The 27141-nt window shown below is 60.5% G+C and overlaps 1 protein-coding gene across 1 annotated transcript in view; it reads left to right on the top strand.

Moving 5' to 3' along the window:
• TNXB (tenascin XB) overlaps positions 1-27141 on the top strand; it is a 59511-nt gene that overhangs the window by 29948 nt on the left and 2422 nt on the right. The window contains exons 18-41 of the mRNA XM_043497179.1: positions 223-513; positions 1381-1674; positions 2804-3097; positions 5985-6278; positions 7275-7568; positions 8655-8948; positions 10633-10923; positions 11757-12041; positions 13615-13905; positions 15606-15899; positions 16784-17077; positions 18147-18440; positions 19583-19876; positions 20418-20705; positions 21328-21633; positions 22371-22688; positions 23889-24011; positions 24543-24686; positions 25079-25198; positions 25533-25676; positions 25880-26010; positions 26252-26384; positions 26664-26815; positions 26922-27018. Coding sequence (XP_043353114.1) covers positions 223-513; positions 1381-1674; positions 2804-3097; positions 5985-6278; positions 7275-7568; positions 8655-8948; positions 10633-10923; positions 11757-12041; positions 13615-13905; positions 15606-15899; positions 16784-17077; positions 18147-18440; positions 19583-19876; positions 20418-20705; positions 21328-21633; positions 22371-22688; positions 23889-24011; positions 24543-24686; positions 25079-25198; positions 25533-25676; positions 25880-26010; positions 26252-26384; positions 26664-26815; positions 26922-27018 — 5760 coding nt within the window. The remainder of the gene's footprint in view (positions 1-222; positions 514-1380; positions 1675-2803; positions 3098-5984; positions 6279-7274; positions 7569-8654; positions 8949-10632; positions 10924-11756; positions 12042-13614; positions 13906-15605; positions 15900-16783; positions 17078-18146; positions 18441-19582; positions 19877-20417; positions 20706-21327; positions 21634-22370; positions 22689-23888; positions 24012-24542; positions 24687-25078; positions 25199-25532; positions 25677-25879; positions 26011-26251; positions 26385-26663; positions 26816-26921; positions 27019-27141) is intronic.

Genomic DNA, 27141 nt, shown 5'->3' with positions numbered 1-27141 from the left:
TCTCATTCAGGATACACTCAGGGTCACCCAGGCCCCCTCTCTAGGTCCCATCTCTCCTTTTTCCTCCCTTGCGACCTCCCCGCTTAACTTTTCACTCCCTGCAGAGTCCCTGGGTAACGGGGCATGAGCCCCAGCATGCCCTGCCCCTGCTCTCTCTGGTTCATTGTCCCCAGTTGGACTCAGCGAGTGACCATGCCCCTCACCCCCCAATCTCTCTTCCAGCCGTGGTGCCGCGGGAGGAGGGTGTCGGGACGCAGCTCCGCCTGGGGGTGCTCTCGGTGGCCAACGCAGCCCACAACTCCCTCGACCTCTCCTGGACCGTGGAGGGGACCTTCGACTCCTTCATCCTCCAGTACCGGGACGCAGAGGGCAACCCCCGGGCGCTGCCCGTGGACGGTGCCCTGCACTCCCTCCACCTCCATGACCTGGCCCCCTCCCACCGATACAAGTTCAACCTCTATGGCGTCTCCGGCCGCAAGCGCCTCGGCCCCGTCTCCACCAATGCCATCACAGGTCAGCGGCTGCGCCCAGATGCCAGGGTCTCCTCGGCCTCTCTGGCTCCTCGAGCGTCACGTCTCTCTCCGGCACCGCTTGTGCCCTTGCTCACCACTACAGCCCACAGCACGGGCGAGCGCCATGTGTCTGTCTGTGCTGAGAGCCACCCGGCCGCCAACCTGTCCCCGGGGTCCCGGGGCTGCATCCTCTCTCCTCCTTCCACGCTCCATCTATCTCCTGTGCCTAGTTCTCTGCCTCCTTCCACCTTCTCTCTCTTTCTGCCTTCAGATTCTCTCAGTGTCAGGCAACTGGCTCTTTCTCCCCCTTCTACCTTCTGTCCATCCAATGCCCTTCTTGTATCTCCTTCACTCTCCTGCTTCTACCTTCCGGCTGGTCTGTGCCTTTCTTTCTGCCTCCCCCTTCTTTCTCTCTTTGTCTGTCATCTCCGAGTCTAGCAATCCTCCCCTTCTCTCCCCTTTCCGTGATCGATCTACTCCTCATTTCTCTTTCTCCTCTGCTTTCACTCTCCAGTTCTCTCCTTTCCTTTCTCTATGCTGTTCAGTCAACGTTCCTTCGCCATCGTTCTTCTGTTTCCTCCCTCTCATGCTTTCATTCTCCCCTTCCCTTCCTGATCTCTCTTGCGCTGTTTCCCCACTTCCCTTGGATTCTTTCCTCTACTTTCCTTCCTCTTTCTTCCTTTGCTGCTTCCCCCCTTTTCTCTTTTCCGTTTCCTCGAACGTTTCCCCTCCTTCCTCATTCATTTTTTCTTTTGGTCGGTTTCGAGTCTATTTTTTTCCTCCACTCTTCTGCTTTCTCTTCCCTCCAATTGTTGCCTTTTATCCCAGACAGTGATCTGCGCCCTTCACCCCCCTCTCTCTGTTCCAGCCGCGGTGCCGCGGGAGGAGGATCCCGCCCTCCAGCCCAACCTGGGGGAGCTCTCAGCCTCCAACATCACCCATGACTCTGCCCTGCTCTCCTGGACCGTCCAGGCCGGGACCTTTGACTCCTTCCTCCTTCAGTACAAGGACGCGGAGGGCAACCCCCAGGTGCTGCCCGTGGATGGGGGATCCCGCATGGTCACCGTCGCCAACCTGGCCCCTTCCCACCGATACAAGTTCAACTTCTACGGCGTCTCTGGTCACAAGCGCCTCGGCCCTGTCTCCACCGACGCCGTCACAGGTCAGCGGCTGCTCCCGGGGCACTGGCTCCTTCCCCTTGTACCCCACTTTGCTTTGCAGTGTGATGGGGCCAGCATTAGCCAGTGCTCCAGGCCCATCGCAGGAAGCCACTTCCAAGCCTCAGATGTCCATGACCAGGCTACTGATCATTCAACAGATGAGAGTGTGGGGGTGGATGGATGGATGGATGGATGGAGGGCTGTATTGGGGAACGGATGGAAAGATGGATGGATGGATGGATGGATGGATGGATGGATGGATGGATGGATGGATGGATGGATGGATGGAGGGGTGTGTGTGGATAGATGGAGGGCTGTATTGGGGAATGGATAGAATGATAGATTGATGGAAGGACAGGTTTGTGTGGATGGATGGATGGATGGATGGATGGATCAGGGAAAAGATGGATGGAGGGGATGTGTGGAATGATGGATGGATGGACGGGTGCGTGTGGATGGATGGAGGGCTGTATCAGAGAATGGATGGATGGATGGATGGATGGATGGAGGGGGGGTGTGGATGGATGGAGGGCTGTATCAGAGAATGGAGGGAAAGATGGATGGGTAGAAGGACGGATGTATTTGACAAGATGGAAGGATGGGTGTGTGGGGGGTGAATAGCTGGTAGGAGGACATGTGGAAAGGGATGGGTAGACATTGGGTATTCATGGAGATGGATGCATATGGATGGGGATGGAGGCGTGTGTATACGGCTGGATGGGTGTCAATGGAGATCTTTCCATTGACATTGGAGGCTTTGGTTCACCCACTTCTCTTTCTCTCTCACTTGTTCTTCCTTCCCCCTCTCCTCCCCTCTCAGCTCAGCTCTGCCCGTGGTTTGTGCTGGTCACTCTGGGCTGATCCCTCCATGGAGGCGCGATGGCTGCGGGGAACCCAGGAACGTGGGATCCTCTTTGCAGACATGCTCGGTCCGTCCATCTGTCCCCAGCTCTCCTTCCCAGCAGCAGGATCCGACTGTGTCCTGGGGCTGGTCTGTGGGGCTCCCTGCACCCCCCTTCCCACTAATCCTCTCTGCTGATCCCCTCTGGCTAGGAATTACCTGGCCCCCAAGGACTCAGTGAGCCGCCCTCTACCCCAGCCATGCCCTTCACCGCCCTCTCTCTGTTTCAGATGCGGTGCCGCGGGAGGAGGTACCCGCCCTCCAGCCCAGCCTGGGGGAGCTCTCAGCATCCAACGTCACCTATAACTCTGCCCTGCTCTCCTGGACCGTCCAGGCTGGGGACTTCGACTCCTTCCTTCTCCAATACAAGGACGCAAAGGGCAAACCCCAGGCACTGCCCGTGGATGGGGGATCCCGCACGGTCACCGTCACCAACTTGACCCCCTCCCGCCGATACAAGTTCAACCTCTACGGCATCTCTGGCCGCAAGCGCCTTGGCCCCGTCTCCACCGACGCTGTCACAGGTCAGCGGCTGCTCCTGGGGTGCCGGTCCCTTCCCCTCCCGCCCCCTTTGCTTTACAGTGTGTGGGGACAAGAGCTGCCAGCCGGGACCCTCCTGGGAAGACACTTTCCAGATTCCAACCTCCACAACCCGTCTACCGGCCATTCAATGGGTGGAGGAGTTTGGATGGGAATGGAGGGGTGGCTTGACAGCTGGATCGATGTGCATGGAGCAGACTGACTGAATGGAGCGATGTGCATGGGGTGCATGGATCAATGAGTGAATAGATAGATGGATTGCTGTCGATTGGGATCAGTGGGGATGGATGGATGGATGGGTAAATGGAGGCTGTTGTCATGGATGGATGAATGGATGTGAATGGGGGTGGATGGCTGTCTATGGGGATTGGTGGGGATGAATGGATGGATGGAGAGGATGGTCATGGATGGATAGATGGATGAATGGATGTCTATGGGGATTGGTGGGGATGGATAGGTACATAGATGGCTATCTGTGGATGGGTGTGGGTGGATGGATAGGTGGATGGATGATTGTCTAAGGGAATGGATGGTGTTGGATGGGGATGGTCATGGATGGATAAATAGATGAATGGGTGTGTATGAAGATGCAGGGCTGGATGGAGGAGTGTCTGGGGCTGGATGGCTTTCTATGGTGATTACTGGGGATGGATGGATAGGTGGATCGGTGGGGATGAATGTATGGATATGTAGATGGGTGGCTGTGGGCATGGATGGGGATGAATGGGATGGACACGGCTGGAAAGATAGATCAATGGGTGTGTATGAGGATGGAGGGATATTTGGAGAAGTGGTTGGGGCTAGACGGGTATGGGCATTTCTGGGGCTGGATGGGTGTAACTGGGGATCTTTCCATTGATGGTGGTGGCTTTGGTTCACCCCTTTCTCTTTCTCTGTCATTTGTTCTTCTTTCCCTCTCTCTCCTCCCCTCTCAGCTCACTGGTTTGTGCTGGTCACTCTGGGCCAACCCTCCATGGAGGCGGGATAGCCGTGGGAACCAAGGTGGGAATGTGGGATCCTCCTTGCAGACATGCCCTGTTCGTCTGTCTGTCCCCAGCTCTCCTTCCCGGAAGCAGGATCCAGCTGTGTCCTGGGGCTGGTCCCTGGGGCTCCCTGCACCTTCTGTCTGCTAACCCTATCCACAGGTCCCCTCTTGTCTGGAATAACACAGCCCCCAAAGGACACAGTGAGCCACCACATATCCTGGCTGCTCCCTTCACCCCCCTCTCTCTGTTCCAGCCGCAGCAATGAGGGAGGAGCCCAGCCTGGGGGAGCTCTCGGCCTCCGACATCACCCACGACTCCGCCTTGCTCTCCTGGACCGTGGAGGGGACCTTCGACTCCTTCCTCCTCCAATACAAGGACGTGGAGGGCAACCCCCAGGCGCTGCCCGTGGATGGGGCATCCCGCACGGTCACCGTCTCCAACCTGGCCCCCTCCCGCCGATACAAGTTCAACCTCTACGGCGTCTCCGGCCGCAAGCGCCTCGGCCCCATCTCCACCGACGCCGTCACAGGTCAGTAGCTGCTCCCGGAGGTGCCGCCACCTTCCCCTCCCGCCCCTTTTGCTTTGCTGCAAGCTGGGACCTTCCTGGGAAGATGCTTCCAAGACTCCAACCTCTGCAACCCGTCTACTGGCCATTCAACAGGTAGAGGACTTTGGATGGGGATGGCTGAGTGGATAGTCAGACGGATTGATGTCCATGGAGCAGACTGAATGAATGGTTCAATATGTATGGGGTTAATGGATCAATGATTGTATGGATAGATGGATGGCTGTCTTTGGGGATGGATGGATGGTGTGGCAAGATGGCCGATGTGTATATGGTGGGTTCTGCGCTTTTCTTGGGGAGGGGCTTAGATGTCACCCCTTGCCTCCTCTTGGGTGCTGAGGGCCCCGCTACTAGCCCGGAAAGGTGGTAGAGGAGGGAAGCGGGGAGGGATATGGGTTTGCTCCTCAATCTGAGTCCCAGCCCCTCTCAACCCCTGCGGGTTTCTTACCCTCATCCCCCTTAGGTGGGGTTACCCTCGGCCCTTAGATGCTGGGTGGGGGAAGGGAATCTCCCTGTCCTGCTGGGCAGGGTCCCCCTTACTTCAGTTCTCAGATCTTCCAAATCTCTCAACACGCCTCCAAGCTCCAGTCCTCTCTCCTTCCTCCTCCTTCTCTGACTGCCTGAAGCAGGGGGGTTTTATTAGGTTCCTGACAGGGTTTAATTGACCACAGGTGCTCCAATTAACCTGTAGCAACTCTCCCTATTCTACAGGGAACCATGCTTTAATTAGCTTATATATTTCCCCTCGACCACTCTACCACTTCTCCCTGGCCCTCCTGTATCACAATAGATAGGTAGATGGATGGCTGTCTAAGGGTATGGATGATGTTTGATGGGAAAGGGGATGGCCATGGATGAATAAATAAATGAATGGGTGTGTATGAGGATGGAGGGATGTTTCGAGGAGTGGTTGGGGATGGATGGGTGTCAATGAGGATCTTTCCATTTACGTTGGAGGCTTTGGTTCACCCCCTTCTCTTTCTCTCTCGTTTGTTCTTCCTTCCCCCTCTCTCCTCCCATCTCAGCTCAGCTCTGCCCGTGGTTTGTGGTTGCTCTGGGCCGACCACTCCATGGAGGCGGGATGGCTGTGGAGAATGTGGAAATGTGGGATCCTCTTTGCAGACATGCCCTGTCCATCTGTCTGTCCCCAGCTCTTCTTCCCAGCAGCAGGATCTGGCTGTGTCCTGGGGCTGATAGCTGGGACTCCCTGCACCCTCCCTCTGCTAATCCTCTCTTCAGATCCCTTCTGCCCAGGAAGGGGACCTGGCAAACCACCCTGCACCCCAGCCACACCCTTCACACACCCCCCATCTGTTCCAGCTGCGGTGCCGCGGGAGGAGGAACCCGCCCCCCAGCCCAACCTGGGGGAGCTCTCGGCCTCCAATGTCACCCATGACTCCATCCCACTCTCCTGGACCGTGGAGGAAGGCACCTTCGACTCCTTCCTCCTCCAGTACAAGGACGCGGAGGGCAAACCGCAGGCACTACCCATGGACGGGGCATCCCGCACAGTCACCGTCGCCAACCTGGCCCCCTCCCGCCGATACAAGTTCAACCTCTACGGCATCTCCGGCCGCAAGCGCCTCGGCCCCGTCTCCACCGACGCCGTCACAGGTCAGCAGCTGCTCCGGGGGTGCAGCTCCGTCCCCTCCCACTCCTTTTGCTTTGCAGTGTGGTGGGGACAGCAGCCACCAGCAGGGACCTTCCTGAGAAGACACTTCCTAGACTCCCACCTCCACGTCCCATCGACTGGCCATTCAACAGACGGAAGCACATGGTTTGGTGGATAGACAGACAGGCAGATGGATTGATGTGTTTGGAGCAGACTGACTGAGTGGATCGATGTCTATGGGGTGCATGAATCAGTGAGTGAATAGACAGATGGATGGCTGTGTATGGGAATGGGTGGGGATGGATGGATGGATAGATAGATCAATTAATTGTTATCTAAGGGTATGGATGGTGATGGTATGGATGGATAAATAGTTGAATGGATGTGTATGAAGATGCAGGGATGGATGGAGAAGTGTCTGGAGCTGGATGCCTGTCTATGGGGATTGGTGGAGATGAATGAATGGATGGATAGGTAGATGGGTGGCTATCTATGGGCATAGATGGGGATGGAGGGGATGGTCATGGATGGACAGATAGATAAATGGGTGCATATGAAGTTGGAGGGATGGAGGCTTGTGTACAGGGCTGGATGGGTGTCAGTTGGGATCTTTCCATTGATTCTGGTGGCTTTGGTTCACCCCCTTCTCTTTCTCCCTCATTTGTTCTTCCTTCCCTCTCTCTCCTCCTGTCTCAGCTCAGCTCTCACCAAGGTTTGTGCTGGTCACTCTGGGCCGACCCCTCCACGGAGGTGTCATGGCTGCGGGGAATGTGGGAATGTGGGATCCTCTTTGCAGACATGCCCTGTCCGTCTGTCCCCAGCTCTGCTTCCCAGCAGCAGGATCCGGCTGTGTCCTGGGCCCAGTCTCTGGTGCTCCCTGCACCCTCCTCCAACCAATCCTCTCTACAGATCCCCTTTGGCTAGGAATTACCCGGCCCCACCAAGGACCTAGCGAGCTGCCCTGCCCGCCACTCTTTACCCCCCTCTTTCTGTTCCAGCCGTGGCACCAAGGGAGGAGGAACCCACCCCCCAGCCCAGCCTGGGGGAGCTCTCGGCCTCCAGCGTGACCCACGACTCCGCCCTGCTCTCCTGGACCATCCAGGCCGGGGACTTCGACTCCTTCCTCCTCCAGTACAAGGATGCGGAGGGCAAACCCCAGGCGCTGCCCATGGACGGGGGATCCCGCACGGTCACCGTCGCCAACCTGGCCCCCTCCCGCCGATACAAGTTCAACCTCTACGGCATCTCCGGCCGCAAGCGCCTCGGCCCCGTCTCCACTGACACTGTCACAGGTCAGCAGCTGCTCCCAGGGGGCCGGCCCCTTCCCCCCCCTTCCCTTTGCTTTGCAGAGTGGTGGGGACAAGAGCTGCCATTTTGGACCTTCCAGGGAAGACACTTCGCAGACTCCAACTTGCACAACCTCTCTACCAGCCATTCAGTGGGTGGAGGAGTTTGGATGGGGATAGATGGGAGGATAGACAGGGAGATGGATCGATGTGCATGGAGCAGACTGAATTAATGGATCGATGTGTATGGGATGCATGGATAAATGAATAGATGGATGACTGTGTATGGGGATGGGTGAAGATGGATGGATGGGAATGGATGGAAATGGATGGATGGGTGAGGATGGGGATGGATGGATAGGTAGATGGAACGATTTCTAAGGGTATAGATGGTGTTGGATGATGATGGTGATGGATGGATAAATAGATAAATTAGTGTGTATGAGGGTGGAGGGATGGATAGAGGAGTGTCGGGGGCTGGATGGCTGTCTATGGGGATTAATGTAAATGGATGGATGATGAATAGCTGGATGGATGAATGAATGGATGGATAGGTAGATGAATGGCTGTCTATGGGCACAGATGGGGATGGAGGGGATGGTCACGGATGGACAGATAGATGAATGGTTGTATATGAGGATGGATGCATGGATGGAGGAGTGTCTGGGGCTGGATAGGAGTGACTGGGGATCTTTCCATTGACGTTGGTGGTTTTGGTTCACCCCCTTCTCTTTCTCTCTCATTTCTTCTTCCTTCCCTCTCTCTCCTCCCACCTCATCTCAGCTCTCACTGAGGTTTGTGCCGGTCGCTCTGGGTCGGCCCCTCGTGGGAAGCGGGATGGCCTTGGGGAACCTGGGACTGTGGGATCCTCCTTGCAGACATGTCACATCTGTCTGTCTGTGTGTCCCCAGCTCTCCTTCCTGGAAGAAGGATCTGGCTGTGTCCTGGGGCCAGTCCCGGGGCTCCCTGAAACCTCCCACCACTAATCCTCTCTTCAGGTCCCATCTCGCTTGGAATAACCCAGCACCCCAAGGACCCAGCGAGCTGCCCCCTACCCTGACCGTACACTTCACCCCCCTCACTCTGTTCTAGCCGTGGCTCCGAGGGAGGAAGAACCCGCCCCCCAGCCCAGCCTGGGGGAGCTCTCGGCCTCTGACGTCACCCACGACTCCGCCCTGCTCTCCTGGACCGTCCAGGCTGGGACCTTCGACTCCTTCCTCCTCCAGTACAAGGACGCGGAGGGCAACCCCCAGGCGCTGCCCGTGGACGGGGGATCCCGCACAGTCACCATCACCAACCTGGTCCCCTCCCGCAGATACAAGTTCAACCTCTACGGCATCTCCGGCCACAAGCGCCTCGGCCCCGTCTCCACCGACACCGTCACAGGTCAGCAGCTGCTCCGGGGGCGCAGCTCCCTCCCCTTCGGCTCCCTTTCCTTTGCAGTGTCAGGGACGCCGACCCCTGGGCCAGGACCTTCCTAGGAAGATACTTTCCAGACTCTGCCTCCATGACCCAGTTACTGGCCATCCATGGATGGAGAGGGGGTCATGCGGGGAAGAATGGGAGGGTGGGTGGATGGATAGAGGGGGGGTCATGCGGGGAAGAATGGGAGGGTGGGTGGATGGATAGAGAGGGGGTCATGCGGGGAAGAATGGGGGGTGGATAGATGGATAGAGAAGGGGGTCATGCGGGGAAGAATGGGGGGTGGATCAATGGATAGAGATGCCAGTTAATAAGAATGGGAAGGATGGATGCAGAGTTGGATTGGTTTGCGTTGGATGTGTATGGGGAAGGATATACAGGTGTCTCCAGGGATGGATGGATGGGTGTGTATGGGGATGGGGGGATGGAGAGATGTTGGGAGGGATGGCTGGAGAAGTGTCTGGGGATGGATAGGTGTCAATGGGTATCTTTCTATTGGTGTTAGTGGCTTTGGGTCACCCCCTTTTTTTTACACCTCTCCCCTTGCTGGAGAATGCCCGATTAAGTAAGCGACAGCCAAGTTGACTTTGTTGATGCCTGTCTGGGGTTGCCAGTGTGTCTTTGCCTCTGAAAAATGGGTTTGTTGGCATTACCTGCAACATGTTTCAATAACAATCATACATTGCTTTACACACAGTGCTGTTATACACATCTTAACAGGACAATGATGTCCAGCAGATTATGAGTTTTCAAATGATACCTCACAAGGCATCCTTTGTACAAAATATATCGTAACTGTATAAAGTGTGAACATGGGGTACAAGGTGTCACAAGAGGGTTACTAACCTCAGCTAGCTCTTTATTCAGGCAGCTCACGGCTAAACGTCCCAGCCCTGTGCTTGTAGACTGATGTCCCAGCATCCCCGCCGCACCCTTCCCTCCTGCAACTGGTCTGAGCCTGCCAGGTTCCACGCAGAGTTACTGGAGGATAAGGCCAAAAGGGACTGTGCTGATTGTCCCGTCTGACCCTTGTACAGCAGGGGCCAGAGAATGTTCCCCAGTTCCCTCTGTACTGAGCCCGGACACTGGGGCTTGGCTAATGCATGTCCCAGCGAGGCAGCTGGGTTGGGTCTGCAGCCGTGCAGAGGTGGAGAGGACATGGCTTCCCTGGGGAGAGCAATTCCCCACACTGGGGAGCGTGGGCCCAATTTCTGAGTGGGGTTCGTCTGCATTTGCTTCCAGCCCCTGGGTCGTGTTCTGCGCGTTTCCGCTGGGTTACAGAGCCTGGCGTTGCCTGGGGGGTTGTCACGGCTTTTCTCCCCGAGGCGTCACAATTTGAGGCAACCCTCAGTCATCTCTCCAAGGGGCTGAACAGCCTGAGCTCTCTGACCGTGGGGGCTGGGGGCCCTTTGGGTTCACGCGCAAGGAGATGTGTCAACCCAGAGCACCTCAGACCAACCCGCCAGACGTCCACGTGGGATGGGATGGGGGTCTTCCCCAATGCTTTGCATCCACAGGCTGTTCCCATCAGTCCCGGTGCCCCCCGACCCCATCACCCAGCTCTCCCTGATGCTTCTGCCCCCTATTTCCCCTCTGCGGCAAGTCCCCAAGGAATTGTTCATTGAATCCACACCCAACTTTGTTCCAGCTGCGGGGCCACGGGAGGAGGAACCCACCCCCCAGCCCAGCCTGGGAGAGCTCTCGGCCTCCAACATCACCCACAACTCCGCCCTGCTCTCCTGGACTGTGGAGGGGACCTTTGACTCCTTCCTCCTCCAGTACAAGGACGTGGAGGGCAAACCCCAGGCGCTGCCCATGGACGGGGGATCCCGCACGGTCACCATCACCAACCTGGTCCCCTCCCGCAGATACAAGTTCAAGCTCTACGGTGTCTCCGCTCGCAAGCGCCTCGGCCCCGTCTCCACCGACGCTGTCACAGGTCAGCGGCTGCTCCCGGGGCACAGGCTCCTTCCCCTCCCGCCCCCTTTGCTTTGCAGTATCAGGACGCCAACCGGACGCCAACCACTGGGACAGGACCTTCTAAGGAAGACACTTCTGAGCCTCAGGCATCTACGACCCTAGCTGCTGACCATTCAGCAGATAGAGAGTCGGATGTGTGCGGATGGATGGATAGAGGGACGTAGCCAGGAATGGAAGAAATGCTTCTTAGATAGATGGATGGGTGTGTTTGAAAGGATGGGTGTGCGGGACAAATGGCTGCATAGAAGGATGTGTGTGAATGGATGGATGGACCTTGGGCATTCATGGGAATGGATGGATGGGAAGGGAATGGCTGGTTGGATAGATGGGTATGTATGGGGATGGAAGCATGGAGGAGTATCTAGGTCTCAATGGGTGTCAATGGGGATTTTTCCATTGATGTTGGAGGCTTAGGTTCACCCCCTTCTCTTTCTCTCTCATTTGTTCTTCCTTCCCCCTCTCTCCTCCCGTCTCAGCTCAGCTCTCACTGAAGTTTGCGCTGGTTGCTCTGGGCCAACCCCTCCACAGAGATGGGATGGCTGCGGGAAACTCGGGAAGGTGGAATCCTCTTTGCAGACATGCTCCGTCCTTCTCTGTCCCCAGCTCTCCTTCCCAGCAGCAGGATCCGTCACTGTCCTGGGGCGGGGCCCTAGGGCTCCCTGCACCCTCCCCTCACTAATTATTTCTGCAGATCCCCTCTGGCTGGGAATAACCTGGCTTCCCAAGGATCCAGTGAGCCGCCCCCCGACCACGGCCACACCCTTCACCCCCCTCTCTCTGTTCCCGCCACAGCGCCAGGGAAAGAGGAACCTGCCTCCCGGCCCAGCCTGGGGGAGCTCTCGGCCTCCGACATCACCCACGACTCCATCCTGCTCTCCTGGACCGTGGAGGGGACCTTTGCCTCCTTCCTCCTCCAGTACAAGGATGCGGAGGGCAAACCCCACGCGCTGCCCGTGGATGGGGGATCTCGCACGGTCACCGTCACCAACCTGGCCCCCTCCCGCAGATACAAGTTCAACCTCTACGGCATCTCCGGACGCAAGCGCCTCGGCCCCGTCTCCACCGACGCCGTCACAGGTCAGCGGCTGCTCCGGGGGTGCCGGCCCCTTCCCCTCCTGCCCCCTTTGCTTTGCAGTGTGTGGGGACAGCAGCTGCCAGTGGGGACCTTCCTGGGAAGATGCTTCCCAGATTCCAACCTCCATGACCTGTCTACCAGCCATTCAACAGATGGAGGAGTGTGGATGCAGGTGAATGGGTGGATTGACAGACAGACAGATAGATCAGTGTGTATGAAGCAGACTGAATGAATAGATAGATGAGTATGGGGTTGATGAATAAATGAATGAATGAATGAAAAGATACATGGATGGCAGTTTATAGGGATCAGTGGGGATGGATGGATGGGGATGGTCATGGATGGATGAAAGTGTATGGGGAGGGAGGGAGGGAGGGATGGATGAGCAGATGAATGGATGTCTACTGGTATGGATGGGAATGGATTGATAGATGAAGGAATGTGGATGGGGATGGATGGACAAGGAGATGGATGGATGTGGATGGGGATGGAGCTGATGGATAGAAGAATGGATGGATGGATGGATAAGGGGATGAATGGATGTGGATAGGGATGGAGCGGGTGGATAGATGAATGGATGGAGATGGTTGGATGGATGTGGATGGGGATGGATACGGATGGAGCAGATGGATAGATGAATAAATGGAGATGGATGGATGGATAAGGGGATGGATGGATGTGGATGGATAGGGATGGATGGATGGATGGATGGATGGATAAGGGGATGAATGGATGTGGATAGGGATGGAGCAGGTGGATAGATGAATGGATGGAGATGGATGGATGGATGGATGGATGGGGATGGATAGGGATGGAACGGATGGATAGATGAATGGATGTGTATGGGGATGGATGGATAAGGAGATGAATAGATGCATATGGAGATGGATGGATGGGGATGGATGGATTGATGGATGGAGTGGATGGATAGATGGATGGATGCCTATGGGGATGGATGGAGTTTACGGAACTGGATGGATGTTTTGGGGGATTCACGGCAGACGTGTGCGTGTCTGGGTAACCCTTCTGCAGGGGGCAGGTACAAGGGCTATGCTGGGTAAGGTCATGGATGCCAGGATAGATGGATGTGACTAGCCATGGATGATGGATGGATGGATGGGGGAGCGTGTGAAGATGGTATGGTCATTTCTGGGGCTGGATAGGTGTCAGTGAGAATGTTTCCACTGGCGTTGGTGGCTTTGATCCACCCCCTTCTCTTTCTCTCTCACTGGTTCTTGCTTCCCCCTCTCTCCTCCTGTCTCAGCTCAGCTCTCACCAATGTTTGTGCTGGTTGCTCTGGGCTGACCCCTCCATGGAAGTGTGATGGCTGTGGAGAGCCCGGGAATGTGGGATCCTCTTTCCAGACATGCCCCGTCCGTCTGTCTCTCCCCATCTCTCCTTCCCAGCAGCACGATCCCGTTCTTTCCTGGGGCTGGTCCCTGGGGCTCCCTGCACCCTCCCCCAACCAATCCTCTCTGCAGATCCCCTCTGGCTGGCAATAGCCTGGCCCCCCAAGGACCTAGGGAGCCTCCCCCCACCCAGGCTCTGCCCTTCATCTCCCTCTCTCTGTTCCAGCCGTGGCACCAAGGGAGGAGGAACCCACCCCCCAGCCCAACCTGGGGGAGCTCTCAGCCTCCGACGTCACCCACGACTCTATCCCGCTCTCCTGGACCGTGGAGGGGACCTTCGACTCCTTCCTCATCCAATACAAGGATGCAGAGGGCAAACCCCAGGCGCTGCCCGTGGACGGGGGATCCCGCACGGTCACCGTCACCAACCTGGCCCCTTCCCGCCGATACAAGTTCAACCTCTACGGCGTCTCCGGCCGCAAGCGCCTTGGCCCCGTCTCCACCGACGCCGTCACAGGTCAGCAGCTGCTCCTGGGGTGCCGGCCCCTTCCCCTCCTGCCTCCTTTGCTTTGCAGAGTGGTGGGGACAAGAGCTGCCATTTGGGACCTTCCAGGGAAGACACTTCGCAGACTCCAACCTCCACAACCTCTCTACCGGCCATTCAATGGGTGGAGGCGTTTGGATGGATGGACAGATGGATCGATGTGCGTGGAGCAGATGGAGTGAATGCGTCACTGTGTATGGGCTGGTGTCCCGGACTCCCAGGTCATGCCCACTCTTGACCCTGTACGGTTCCTGGGGGGAACCCCCTTCAGTGTGACAGCCCTTCTCGGGGGTCCTCTCTCTCTCTCTCGGGGCTCCAACCCCTCCACCTCCTGGTACCGCACCTCTCTGAGCCTTAGCACACCTGTCTCTGCTGTGGGCCCCCTCAGGGAGTCCCCTTGCTCTGGACCCCCAGGGCCTCCACTCCCAGAGGGAATAATGCCCCCCTGTTCTCTAGACCGGAGTGACACTCCACCAGCGTAAAACAGGAGGGTTTATTGAGTGTTGAACCCAGCCCAGGAAACTCTCCAGGCCTCAGGCCTGGCCTCCCTCAGCCCAGCACATCCCAGTCTCCCCTGCATCCAGGGGGGCTCTGCCTGCTCCCTCCTCCCGCCCAAAACCACCCTGCTTCCCAGCTGGGCAGCTGATATCAGCAGCCCCAACAGCTCCTTCCCTGTCCTTTGTCCTCCGTCCTCCATCCCAGGTAAACAGGACTCTGGGGCCCTCTCTCCACCATCCTTTGTTCCCCTCTGGCTGGAACCGGCTGGTCAGGTCACGGGGTCTCTCCTCAGCCCTTTGTCCTCCCACTGGCCAAAACCGGCTGACGGTCAAACTGGGGTGGGCCTCTTAGACTGCAGGTCATCAGTTGTTAGGGTTTCCCATCTCCAGGCCATTGTATGGGGATCCCGGCTGCTAGGTGAGGTGACACCTGGTACTCAGCAACAACCTCTCTCCCACCACCTTGTTAAACATGCAGCATGCAGGGAAACTGAGGCACACACACGCTATTCATGTAAAACACGACAAAAATCCCCAACTTCGTCACAGATGCATGGATGAATGAATGAATAGAGAGATGGACAGCTCTCTATAGAGATTGGTGGGGATGGATGGATGGATGGATAGTTCGGTAGATGGATGGATGTCTAAGAGGATGGATGGATTGGAAGGTGGATGGATTTGGACGGGGATGGATGGATGGAGGGGCTTGTCATGGATGGATGGATGGGGGAGCATATGAAGATGGTGGTACTGACGTTTCTGGGGCTGGATCGGTGTAACTGGGATCTTTCCACTGACGTTGGAGGCTTTGGTTCATCCCCTTCTCTTTCTCTCTCATTTGTTCTTCCTTCCATCTCAGCTCATTGCTCACCAAGGTTTCTGCCGGTTGCTCTAGGCCGACCCCTCCATGGAGGCGGGATGGCCACAGGAACCCAGGTGGGAATGTGGGATCCTCTTTGCAGACATGCCTCATCCATCTGTCTCTCCCCAGCTCTCCTTCCCAGCAGCAGGATCCGTCACTGTCCTGGGGCTGGTCTCTGGGGCACCCTGCAGCCTCCCCACACCAATCCTCTCTGCTGAACTCCTCTAGCTGGCAATAACAAGGCCCCCTAAGGTCCCAGTGGGCCACACTCCACCCTGGCTTCCCCCTTCACTCCCCTCTCTCTGTTCCAGCCGCGGCGCTGAGGGAGGAGGAACCTGCCCCCCAGCCCAGCCTGGGGGAGCTCTCAGCCTCCAACGTCACCCACGACTCTGCCCTGCTCTCCTGGACCATCCAGGCCGGGGACTTCGACTCCTTCCTCCTCCAGTACAAGGACATGGAGGGCAACCCCCAGGCGCTGCCCGTGGATGGGGGATCCCGCACGGTCACCATCACCAACCTGGTCCCCTCCCGCAGATACAAGTTCAACCTCTACGGTGTCTCTGGCCGCAAGCGCCTCGGCCCCGTCTCCACTGACACCGTCACAGGTCAGCGGCTGCGCCAGGGGTGCCGGCTCCTTCCCCTCCTGCCCCCTTTGCTTTGCAGAGTGGTGGGGACAAGAGCTGCCAGCCGGGACCTTTCTGGGAAGACACTTTCCAGACGCCAACCTCCACAATACGTCTACCAGCCATTCAATGGGTGGAGGAGTTTGGATGGGAATGGAGGGGTGGTTTGACAGCTGGATCGATGTGCATGGAGCAGACTGACTGAACGGAGCGATGTGCATGGGGTGCATGGATCAATGAGTGAATAGATAGAGGGATCGTTGTCGATGGGGATTGGTGGGGATGGATGGATGGATACATCAATTGATGGATGTCTATGGGGATGGATGGATGGATGGATGTCTATGGGCCTGGATGGGGATCAAGGAGATAGCCATGGATGGACAGATAGATGAATGGGTGCGTATGAAGATGGAGGGATGTTTGGAGGAGTGGTTGGGGATGGATGGGTATCAATGGGGATTTTTCCATTGATGCTGGAGGCTTTGGTTCACCCCCTTCTCTTTCTCTCTCATTTCTTCTTCCTTCCCTCGCTCTCCTCCCATCTCAGCTCAGCTCTCACTGAGGTTTGTGCCGGCTGCTGTGGGCCGACCCCTCCATGGAGGTGGGATGGCCGCAGGCAACCGGGGAATGTGGGGTCCTCTTTGTAGACATGCTCCGTCCGTCTGTCTGTCCCCAGCTCTCCTTCCCAGCAGCAGGATCCGGCTGTGTCCTGGGAACGGTCCCTGGCGCTCCCTGCACCCTCCCCCCGCTAATCCTCTCTGCAGATCCCCTTTGGCTAGGAATTACCCGCTCCCCCCAAGGACCCAGCAACCCACCTCCACCCGATCCCAGCCTCCCCCTTCACCCCCCTGTCTCTGTTCCAGCCATGGCGCCGCGGGAGAAGGAACCCACCCCCCAGCCCAGCCTGGGGGAGCTCACGGCCTCCAACGTCACCCACGACTCCGCCCTGCTCTCCTGGACCGTCCAGGCCGGAGACTTGGACTCATTCCTCCTCCAGTACAAGGACACAGAGGGCAAACCCCAGGTGCTGCCCGTGGACGGGGCATCCCGCACGGTCACTGTCACTAATCTGGCCCCCTCCCGCAGATACAAGTTCAACCTCTACGGCATCTCCGGCCGCAAGCGCCTCGGCCCCGTCTCCACCGACGCCGTCACAGGTCAGCGGCTGCTCCGGGGGTGCCGGCCCCTTCCCCTCCTGCCCCCTTTGCTTTGCAGCATGGTCGGGTTAACACGTAGCTGGGACATGTGGAGAATGGAGCCAGTTCCCACCTCCCCATGCTCACGGACTCGCCTGACACGTCCATACCCAGCTGGCACCCACAGGCTGGGGGCCCTGAGACGGGCGCTGCCACACGGTGGCTTTGACCATCTCAAACCAGAGTGTCCCCCCCCATAATCCCTAAGGGGGCAGGGTCCTCTCCTGCCTGGCCCCGGCTCGCTGGCCCTTGGGGCTCGCTGGCTCTTGTCCTGGGCCGGGTGGGAGCTCTCCCCAGGGGACACTGGTCACCGCGGGGCTGGAGCTGCCGGGTCAGTGTCACTGGCATCTCGGAGCCACACCAACCCATCCAGGACCTGTGGGGCGCAGCAGGGACCCCTGAGCCGGCCTGTGTCTGCAGCTCCCCAGCCGAGCCCCCCGGGGCAGCGCCCGCCCGTCCCCTTGCTGGCTGGGCCCTGCCCCCGGGCTGCTGGTCCAGGTCACCTGCCCAACGTAGCCACCTCCCTACAGCCCAGCAGGGGCGGCCAGTCCCTCTGTGCCCACCCGACGCCAGGCCGGCTGGGGCTGTGCTCGGGGTTAGCAGCCGCCAGAGCCGTCGTCTGTTTGGCAGGAGACTCAGTCTGGGGCTCCAGAAGCTGGGAAACCCCTCAAGGCGGGGGGGGTCACACAAATCTGCTCCCACCCCTTTCCTGCTACTTCTTTCTCCCTTTCCTACACCCCACCCATCGCTCCTCCCCTCCCCCTGCCTCACGCCTACCCTGCACCAATCTCAGCACCACGAGCCACGTCTCTGCCCCCTTCCCTGGGGAACTCGGTGTCTGAGGGCTTTGCTCCCACTGCACCATCAACGCCACCAGTTCCACCCCACTGGGGCAGCCCTTCTGCCCCGATCCCAGAGCTACACTGCCTGGGTCTGCAGAGAGCCTGAGCCCGTTGCTCTGGGAGGCAGGGGCAGCCTCTATTTGCCTGACCAAGCGTTTCCGCACCCTGTGCCCCTCTCTCTGTTCCAGCCACGGCACCGCAGGAGGAGGGAGCTGGGACACAGCGACGCCTGGGGGAGCTCTCAGCCTCTGGCGTCACCCACGACTCCGCCCTGCTCTCCTGGACCGTCCAGGCCGGGGACTTCGATTCCTTCCTCCTCCAGTACAAGGATGCGGAGGGCAAAGCCCAGGCGCTTCCCGTGGATGGGAGATCCCGCACGGTCACCGTTGCCAACCTGGCCCCTTCCCGCCGATACAAGTTCAACCTCTACGGCATCTCCGGCCGCATGCGCCTCGGCCCCGTCTCCACCGACGCCGTCACAGGTCAGCGGCTGCTTCGGGGGCATAGCTCCGTCCCCTTCAACCCCCTTTGCTTTGCAGTGGGTGGTGACAGCCGCTGCCAGCCGCTTCCCAGACTCCAAGATGCTTCCCAGACTCCAACCTCCACCACCCGTCTCCCAGCCATTCAACAGATAGAGGAGTTTGGATGGGGATGGATGAGTGGATAGACAGACAGATAGATGGATCAATGTGCCTGGATAAATGAATAATAGATGGATGGCTGTGTATGGAAATCGGTGAGGAGGGATGGATGGATGGAGAGGATCTCATGGATGGATAGACTGATTAAGGGATCTGTATGGGGATGAATGGATGGAGGGAGGGGATGGTCATGGATGGATAGATAGACGAATGCATGTCTAAGGGGAGAGATGAATGGATGTGTATGGGGATGGAAGGCTAAGGGGATGGATGGATGGGGATGGAGCGGCTGGATAAGGAGATGGATGGATGGGGATGGATGGATAAGTAGATGAATGGACATGTATGGGGATGAATGTATATGGAGATGGATGGATGCGTATGGGGATGGATGGCGTTTATGAATGGGTGTTTTGGGCGATTCACGGCAGAGGTGTGCGTGTCTGGGTAACCCTTCTGCAGGGGGCAGGTACAAGGGCTATGGTGGGTAAGGTCATGGATACCTGGATAGATGGATGTGACTGGCCATGGATGGATGGTTGGAGGGGAGCGTATGAAGATGGTGATATGGGCGTGTCTGGGGCTGGATGGGTGTCAGTGAGGATTTTTCCATTGACATTGGAGGCTTTAGTTCACCCCCTTCTCTTTCTCTCTCACTTCCTTCCCTCTCTCTTCTCCCATCTCAGCTCAGCTCTCACCGAGGTTTGGGCCGACCCCTCCATGGAGGCGGGATGGCCGCGGGGAACCCAGGAACGTGGGGTCCTCTTTGCAGACATGCCCTGTCCAACTGTCTGTCCCCAGCTCTCCTTCCCAGCAGCAGGGTCTGGCTGTGTCCTGGGGCCAGTCCCCGGGGCTCCCTGCACCCTCCCCCCACTAATCCTCCCTGCAGATCCCCTCTGGCTAAGAATTACCCGCCCCCCCAAGGACCCGGCAAACTGCCCCCAACCCCATCCGCACCCTTCACCCCCCTCTCTCTGTTCCAGCCGCGGTGCCGAGGGAGGAGGAACCTGCCCCCCAGCCCAGCCTGGGGGAGCTCTTGGCCTCCGACATCACCCACGACTCCGCCCTGCTCTCCTGGACCGTCCAGGCCGGGACCTTCGACTCCTTCCTCCTCCAGTACAAGGATGCAGAGGGCAAACCCCAGGTGCTTCCCGTGGACGGGGGATCCCGCACAGTCACCGTCGCCAACCTGGCCCCTTCCCGCCGATACAAGTTCAACCTCTACGGCATCTCCGGCCGCAAGCGCCTCGGCCCCGTCTCCACCGACACCGTCACAGGTCAGCAGCTGCTAGGAGGAGGTTCCCAGCCAGCGCCTGCCTCCTTCCTTCTCCCCCCACCAAGTCTTTCCCAGGACCCCCCTTCACTGCTTTGCTCTTCCCCTGCCTTCCCACTCTCCTGCCTCTCCTGTCCCTGTGCGGCGTTTCCTCCTCCGGGATCCTTCCCTCCTTGTCTCCCTTTGCCCCTTTCTTCTCTTGGACATTTTTTCACTCCTCCTCTCTTCCCACCACTCCTCCAGCTGTCCCCTCCTCTGCCAGGGCCCTTTCCACGTTCCTTCGCTCCCAACCACCCTCTTCCACATCACTTTGCTTGGTGCAATCATGGCACCAGAGGCCACATCCAAGGGATCTTGCCTCTGTCAGTCACTTTGCTCCCCTATTTCCACCCCACAGAGGGGCCACTTGCTCCGGACATCAGAGACGATACTGCCTGAGTTTGCAGAGAGCCTGATCCCATGGCTCCACAGTGGGGGAAGCTGCCTCTGTTTGCCCCGCAGGCTGTTACCTCACCCTTAACTTTCCCCCTCTGTTCCAACCACAGTGCCGCGGGAGGAGGGAGCCAGGATACGGCTCCACCTGGGGCAGCTCTCGGCCTCTGACGTCACCCATGACTCCCTCGATCTGTCCTGGACTGTGGAGGAGGGAACCTTCGACTCCTTCATCCTCCAGTACCGGGACGCAGACGGCAACCCCCAGGCGCTGCCCGTCGACGGGGGATCCCGCACAGTCACCATCGCCAACCTGGCCCCCTCCCGAAGATACAAGTTCAACCTCTACGGCATCTCCGGCCGCAAGCGCCTCGGCCCCATCTCCACCAATGCCGTCACAGGTCAGCACTGGGGAATTCCCCCTCTCAGCTCTCTCCTCCCACCTTTCCCCCCTCGGCAGGTGCATGATGGGATAGAATCGCCCCCTTCTCTCCATCCCTGTGCCTCGTGGGGCAGGGGGAGGGTCCGAGGGACATGCTTTGAGTCGGGAAAATGCCGATTCGCCTCTCGAAGCGCTGGCCAGGAAACAGGCTCGTACGGAGTCTTGGGCTCGGCGAAGGGACCTGGGACCCCTGGTCTGAGCTGCGTAGCCCTGGCCCTCACCCCGGCCTGCATTCGCGCTGGGCAGAACCAGCGGCGAGCTCTTCCAGAAACAGCCCGTGTGGGTTTCACATGAGCCAGGGACGGAGAGTCCGGCCTGGCCCGTGGGGATTGTCTGGCTGGTTAATTCCCCTCCCTGCTTCGGGCCGCCGGCCGCAATCGGCTCTGATCCACCCTCCTGCCAGCGCCATGGCCCGGGGCCGGTTGGGTCTGGTGCGTCCCATCGGCAGCCAGGCCACCTGCAAAGATACTGGCCTTTCGGCCACTTGCCAAAGTTTTGCCGCTTTCAGCCCGATTCCGAACAGGGGTGGGGGCTGGAGACGCGGGGTCCAGGCCGGGTCTGAGCTGCTCCCCTCTCCCCAGGCCGGCAGGAGGAGGAAGACGAGGAGGAGGACGAAGGTGCCACGCAGCCCAAGCTGGGAGAGCTCTCGACCTCCGAGGTCACCAAAGACTCCGTCCGCCTCTCCTGGACCGTCCAGGCTGGGGCCTTCGACTCCTTCCTCCTCCAGTACCGGGACGCGGAGGGCAACCCCCAGGTGCAGCCCGCGGACGGGGCATCCCGCACGCTCGTCGTGTCCGACCTGCTCCCCTCCCGCAAGTACAAGTTCAACCTCTACGGCGTCTCTGGCCCCAAGCGCCTCGGGCCCGTCTCCACCGACGCCGTCACAGGTCAGCGAACCGGGAGGCTGGCCGGCCATGGCCCCTCGACAGCCTGGGGGGTGCCCGGCTGGAACTACCAGCCCCCTTCCTTCCGCAGGTCTTCCCTCTGCAGCCCAGCTGGAGCCCCGGACTCCTGGGTTCTATCCCAGCTCTGGGAGGGGAGTGGGGTCTGGTGGGTTAGAGCAGAGGGGCTGGCAGCCAGGACTCCTGGGTTCTCTCCCCGCTCTGGGAGGGGAGTGGGGTCTGGTGGGTTAGAGCAGAGGGGCTGGCAGCCAGGACTCCTGGGTTCTCTCCCCGCTCTGGGAGGGGAGTGGGGTCTGGTGGGTTAGAGCAGGGGGGATGGGAGCCAAGACACCTGGGTTCTATCCCAGCTCTGCCTCTGACCTTCTGGGTGACCATGTAAAAAACCCCATACCTGCCACTTGCCTCAGTTTCCCCACCTGGGGGGTAACACAGGGGCTAACAATCCCATTGCACCACTGACAAGCCCTTCCTCTTCTGGGCCTCAACCCTGCTCCTGATCCCCCATTCCTCTCCTCTCTCTATTGCCCCCCACAGCAGTTAACCCTTTCCACTCTGCACCGGAGCCCCATGGGACAAAAGTAACTAACCTGCTCCCAGGGCCCCAGGTCAACACCTGGCTCCTGGCCAGGTGCATGATGGGATAGAGTTAACCCCCTCTTGCCTGGCCCCAACCCCCTGTACCATCTCCCCCAGAGACAATTAACCCCCTCCTGCCCCTACAGCCTTCCCGGAAGCCTCCAGTGTGACGGCCGCCTGGCTGGACCAGCTGCTCATCTCCGAGGTGACCCCGACCTCGCTGCGGCTGAGCTGGGACGCGCCCGAGGGCAACTTTGACACCTTCCTCATCCGGTACCGGGACGCGGGCCGGGGGTCCGGGCTGGGGCCGGCGCCCGCCCAGGAGGTGCCAGTGCCAGGGGCCCAGCGCTCGGCCGTGCTGCATGGGCTGCGGCCCGGCACCGAATACAGCCTGGCAGTGTACGGCCTGCAGCAGGGCGAGGAGACGGCCAACATCCGCGGGGCCGCACAAACCAGCAGCCTCGGTACGGCCCCCGCTGCGGCACCGAGCCCAGCTGTCCCCCATCCCAGTACCCCCTGCTGCCCCCTCCCTGCTGCCCCCGCCCCCTCTCCCCATCCCAGCGCCTCTGTAACGAGGCTGGTTCTGGCGGGACCCAACAGAGAGCACCAGTTTAGGACAAACTGCTCAGAGCAAGGCAGTTACAGCCCCAGGCTGGGGTTTCTGTGCACCCCAGCCAAACAGAGAGGGCTTCGGTCTCACCCCACTGGCTAACCACAAGTCACACAAGCAATTCCCTTAGACACCCCAGTTTCCCTGTATCACCACCAGTGCCACTCGTTATGGGGACAAATGGTTATGAAAACCAATACCCCAGTAAAAGAAAAAAGATTCGATCCGAAAGGACCAAGCCCCATACCCAGGTCAATGCACAAATCAGATCTTACCCACAAATCACACTGGCCAACCCTTTCGAATCTAAAATTTAGAGGTTTATTCGTAAAAGAAAAAGACAGCGACGAGCGCAAGAGTTGGTGACATGGAATCAATGACATCCAGTAACGGCCAACGCCGGAGTCCGGTCCTTAGGCCTGTCCCCGCCTGCCTGGCTGGGTCCCACGGCGTGTCTGCCTTCTCGCAGTGGGTCAGGTGTGTCGCCCATGGTCCGTCATGGGCCATCCAGCAGGCTGGGCGGAGCTGACCCCAACTTGTCTGGAGTGTCCCCCAGAAACGGAGCACACGTGTGAACTACAGACAGTACAGAGCCAACACTGATAACGTTAAATACCAAATGAGACCTGCACCCAGGTGGCATAATCCTAACTAGCCACCCTCACCTCCTCATCGACACCTTATCTGACCCCCTTTGTGCAAGATCTGGTGCCACTACAGGACCTTGGTTGCAACCATGTTCTATATGGTCCCAGTTTATGTCAATAACATGACAGCCCCCTGCTGCCCCCTGCCCCATCCCTGGTGAGAGGGGCCGGGGGGTGGGACAGATGGAGTGTGTGGAGCCCGTGACAGAGGGAGGGAGGGACAGGCGGTTGGGTGAGTGCCAGGGGGTGATAGTGGGGGGCACTGACGGGTCTCAGCCCCCCAACCCGGCTGAGGGGGGACGGGGCTCCGCAGGTACTGTCCCCCCAGTGGTCATGCTGGTAAGGGGCCCCCCAGCTGGCTCCGCCTGAAGGCCCATGGGGCCCCTCTGACCCCTATGTCTCCCCAGAGCTGGAGAGCCCCCGGGACCTGCGCTTCAACGACGTCCGTGAAACCTCGGTGGGGGTGACCTGGGGGGCCCCATCCACCCACGTTGACCACTACAAGGTGTCCTTCCAGCTGAGCGACGGGGGTAAGTGCCCCACAGCACCCCCCTGCTCCCCCCACAGCGCCCCAAACCAACTCCCCACAGCATCCCTCGCTTGCCCCCCCACAGCACCCCTCGCTGGCCCCCCACAATGCCCCAAACCAGCTCTCCACAGCGCCCCTCACTGGCCCCCCATAGCACCCCAAACCGGCTCCCCACAGCGTCCCTCACTGGCCCCCCCACAGTGCCCCCTGCTGCACTCCCCAACACCCCAAACCGGCTCCCCACAGCGCCCCTCACTGGCTCCCCACAGTGCCCCAAACCGACTCCCCACAGCGCCCCTTGCTCGCCCCCACAGCGCCCCTTGCTGCTTCCACACCGTGGCCCCCGGCCCTCCCCCGCTGGGCCCTGGAGCTCAGTGACCCCCCCATAGCGCCCCACACTGAGCACCCCACAGTGCTCCCAGAGTCCCAAGAACTGCCTGCAGAACAGCTCCCCATACTGGCCCTGTGCCCCGGCCCCGCCCCCGACACGTGGCCCCGCCCCCAGCGCGCCCTGACCCACCTGTCGCCCCAGGGGAGCCGCAGAGCGTGATGGTCGAGGGCACCCGGCTGCCGACGACGCTCGAGGGGCTGATCCCCGGGGCCAGCTACGAGGTCAGCGTCATGGCCATCCGGGGCTTCGAGGAGAGCGAGCCACTGGTGGGCTACGTCACCACGGGTAAGGGCCGGACGCCTGGGTCCCTCTGCCCCAGGGCCAGCGCTGGACAGTTGGGTCTGCTCCCCTGCCCTGGGGCCAGCACCCCATGCCACCGGCTGGACGCCTGGGTCCCTCTGCCCCAGGGCCAGCGCTGGACACCTGGGTCTGCTCCCCTACCCTGGGGCCAGCACCCCATGCCACCGGCCGGACACCTGGGTCCCCTCCCTTCCCATCCAGGGCACGTGCCACAGCCTGTCACCTGGATCTCTGGGTCCCGTCCCGTTGCCTCCCCACTGGATGCCTGGGCCCCCTCCCTTCCCCGACCCCAGGACGAGTGCCCACCCCTGCCAGCCGGACGCCTGGGTCCCCTCGGCGGGGGCTGCTCTCCCTGACGTTCTGCGCTCTCTCCGCAGTCCCCGACGGCCCCTCGGACCTGCGAGCCGTCAACATCACCAACACCTCGGCCCTGCTGCACTGGCGCCCGCCCCGGGCCCCTGTCCACAGCTACGAGCTGAGCTACGGGCCCCCCGAAGGTGAGCGCGGGGGGAAGGGCGTCACTCCCCTCCCCCGGCCCTCGCTGGCTCCCTGCCCCGGCGGGTGGCTCCGTCCCTGGCGCCCAGGTCCCCGGCGCCCTTCGCCTGCCTGCCCCGGGTCCGGGCGGCCAGCGTGGGCATCTCCAGGGCACTGGGCCATTGGCTCTCTCTGGCCCGCTCGCCCCTCGCCCAGCCCGGCTCCTTCAGCCTCCCCACTCCGGCATTTCATCCAAGGGGGGGTGTTGGGGGCAGCTCAGATGTGGGGATCCCCAGCCCCCCCTCCGGGCCCCTCCCCTCCAGCCTGGCCTCCCCCTCACCCCGGCTCTCCCCGCAGGCCCCTCGGTGACGGTGCGGCTCCCCGGGACCCAGGCCCAGCACCCCCTGTCCGGGCTGCAGCTGGACACCGAGTATCTGGTCAGCATCCATGGGGTGACGGGGGGCAACCGCAGCTCCCCCACCCACGCCACCTTCACCACCGGTACGGGGGGGAGATGCAGGGGGGGCAGGGGGATCACGGGAAGGGGGAAGTAGTGAGGGGAGGGGGGATGTCGATGGGGGAGGAGGGTCGCGGGGAGGGGTGGGGGAAGCAGTGAGGGGAGGGGGGATGTTGGGGTGGAGAAAGGAGTGGGGGTGGCGGGAGGAGGTCGGGGGGGGTCCCTGTTTCACTCTCCCCTCCCCCAGGGCTGGATGCCCCCCGGGACCTGCAAGCCACTGACGTGACCCCCCGCAGCGCCCGGCTCTCCTGGACCCCTCCACGCGTCCCCCCCGCTGGCTACCTGCTCAGCTACGAGACGCCCTCCGGCCAAACGCAGGTATCCGGACCCCCAGCCCCTGCCTGCTCAGCCCCCAGCCCCCCCTACAGCCCCCCCGTTCCCTCCCCAACCCTTGCCACAGCTCCCCCAACACCCCTCCCTGCTCTCCACCCTCTCCCCGCACATCCGCGTCTGTGGAGCCAGAAGTCCCCCCCAGATCGCCCCACAGCCCCAGCACTGCTCCCTGCCCCTCCCCCACTCCCTCCGGCCCATCACCCCCCCTCACTCCCTCTCCCCCCAGGAGATCCCCTTGGGCTCAGATGCTGCCTCCTACCAGCTGAGCAACCTAACCCCGTCGAGCCGCTACCAGGTCCGGGTGCAGGCGATCCGGGGGGGCCTCCCCAGCACCCCCATTGCCACCTCCTTCAACACCGGTGAGCTGCAGGACGCCTGGGTTCTAGCCTGGCTTGGGGGATGAGGGCCTGGGGAGGGGGGGCTAGTGGGTGGTTTCAGCAGGGCGGCTGAGATCCCGGACTCCTGGGTTCTCTCCTGGCTCGGGGAGGGGAGCGGGGGCTGGTGGGTTAGAGCAGGGGGGCTGGGAGCCAGGACGCCTGGGTTCTCTCCCCGGCTCTGGGAGCGGAGTGGGGTCTAGCGGTTGCAGCGGGTGGGGCTGGGATCCTGGACTCCTGGGTTCCATTCTCGCCTCTCCTCAGTCTGGCTGACCTACCCCTTCCCCCGGGACTGCGTGGAGGAGCAGCTGAACGGGCCCGGCCCCTCCCGCGAGGTGACCATCTACCTGGGGGGCGACAGGCAGCGCCCCCTGCAGGTGTACTGCGACATGGAGACCGACGGGGGCGGCTGGCTGGTGAGTGCGGGGCTGGGGCAGCGCGGCCTGCGGGGCGGGGGACACACCCGCCCCATGGAGGCAGTGGGGCCAAGTGTCTGTCTCTGACCCCCCCCGACTCCCCCAGGTGTTCCAGCGCCGCATGAACGGCGAGACGGATTTCTGGCGAGACTGGCAGGACTACGCCCGGGGCTTCGGGAACCTGTCCCGGGAGTTCTGGCTGGGTGAGGGAGAGAACCCAGGCGTCCGGGCGGCCCTGCGATCCCCCCGACCCCTCACTCCCCCCAGAGCCGGGAGAGAACCCGGGCGTCCAGGCGGCCCTGCGATCCCCCCCCGACCCTCCTCCC

This window comes from Dermochelys coriacea, chromosome 14 (genome assembly GCF_009764565.3).
Source record: "Dermochelys coriacea isolate rDerCor1 chromosome 14, rDerCor1.pri.v4, whole genome shotgun sequence".
Taxonomy (NCBI): Eukaryota; Metazoa; Chordata; order Testudines; family Dermochelyidae; genus Dermochelys; species Dermochelys coriacea.
This window is presented reverse-complemented; position numbering and strand designations above follow the sequence as displayed.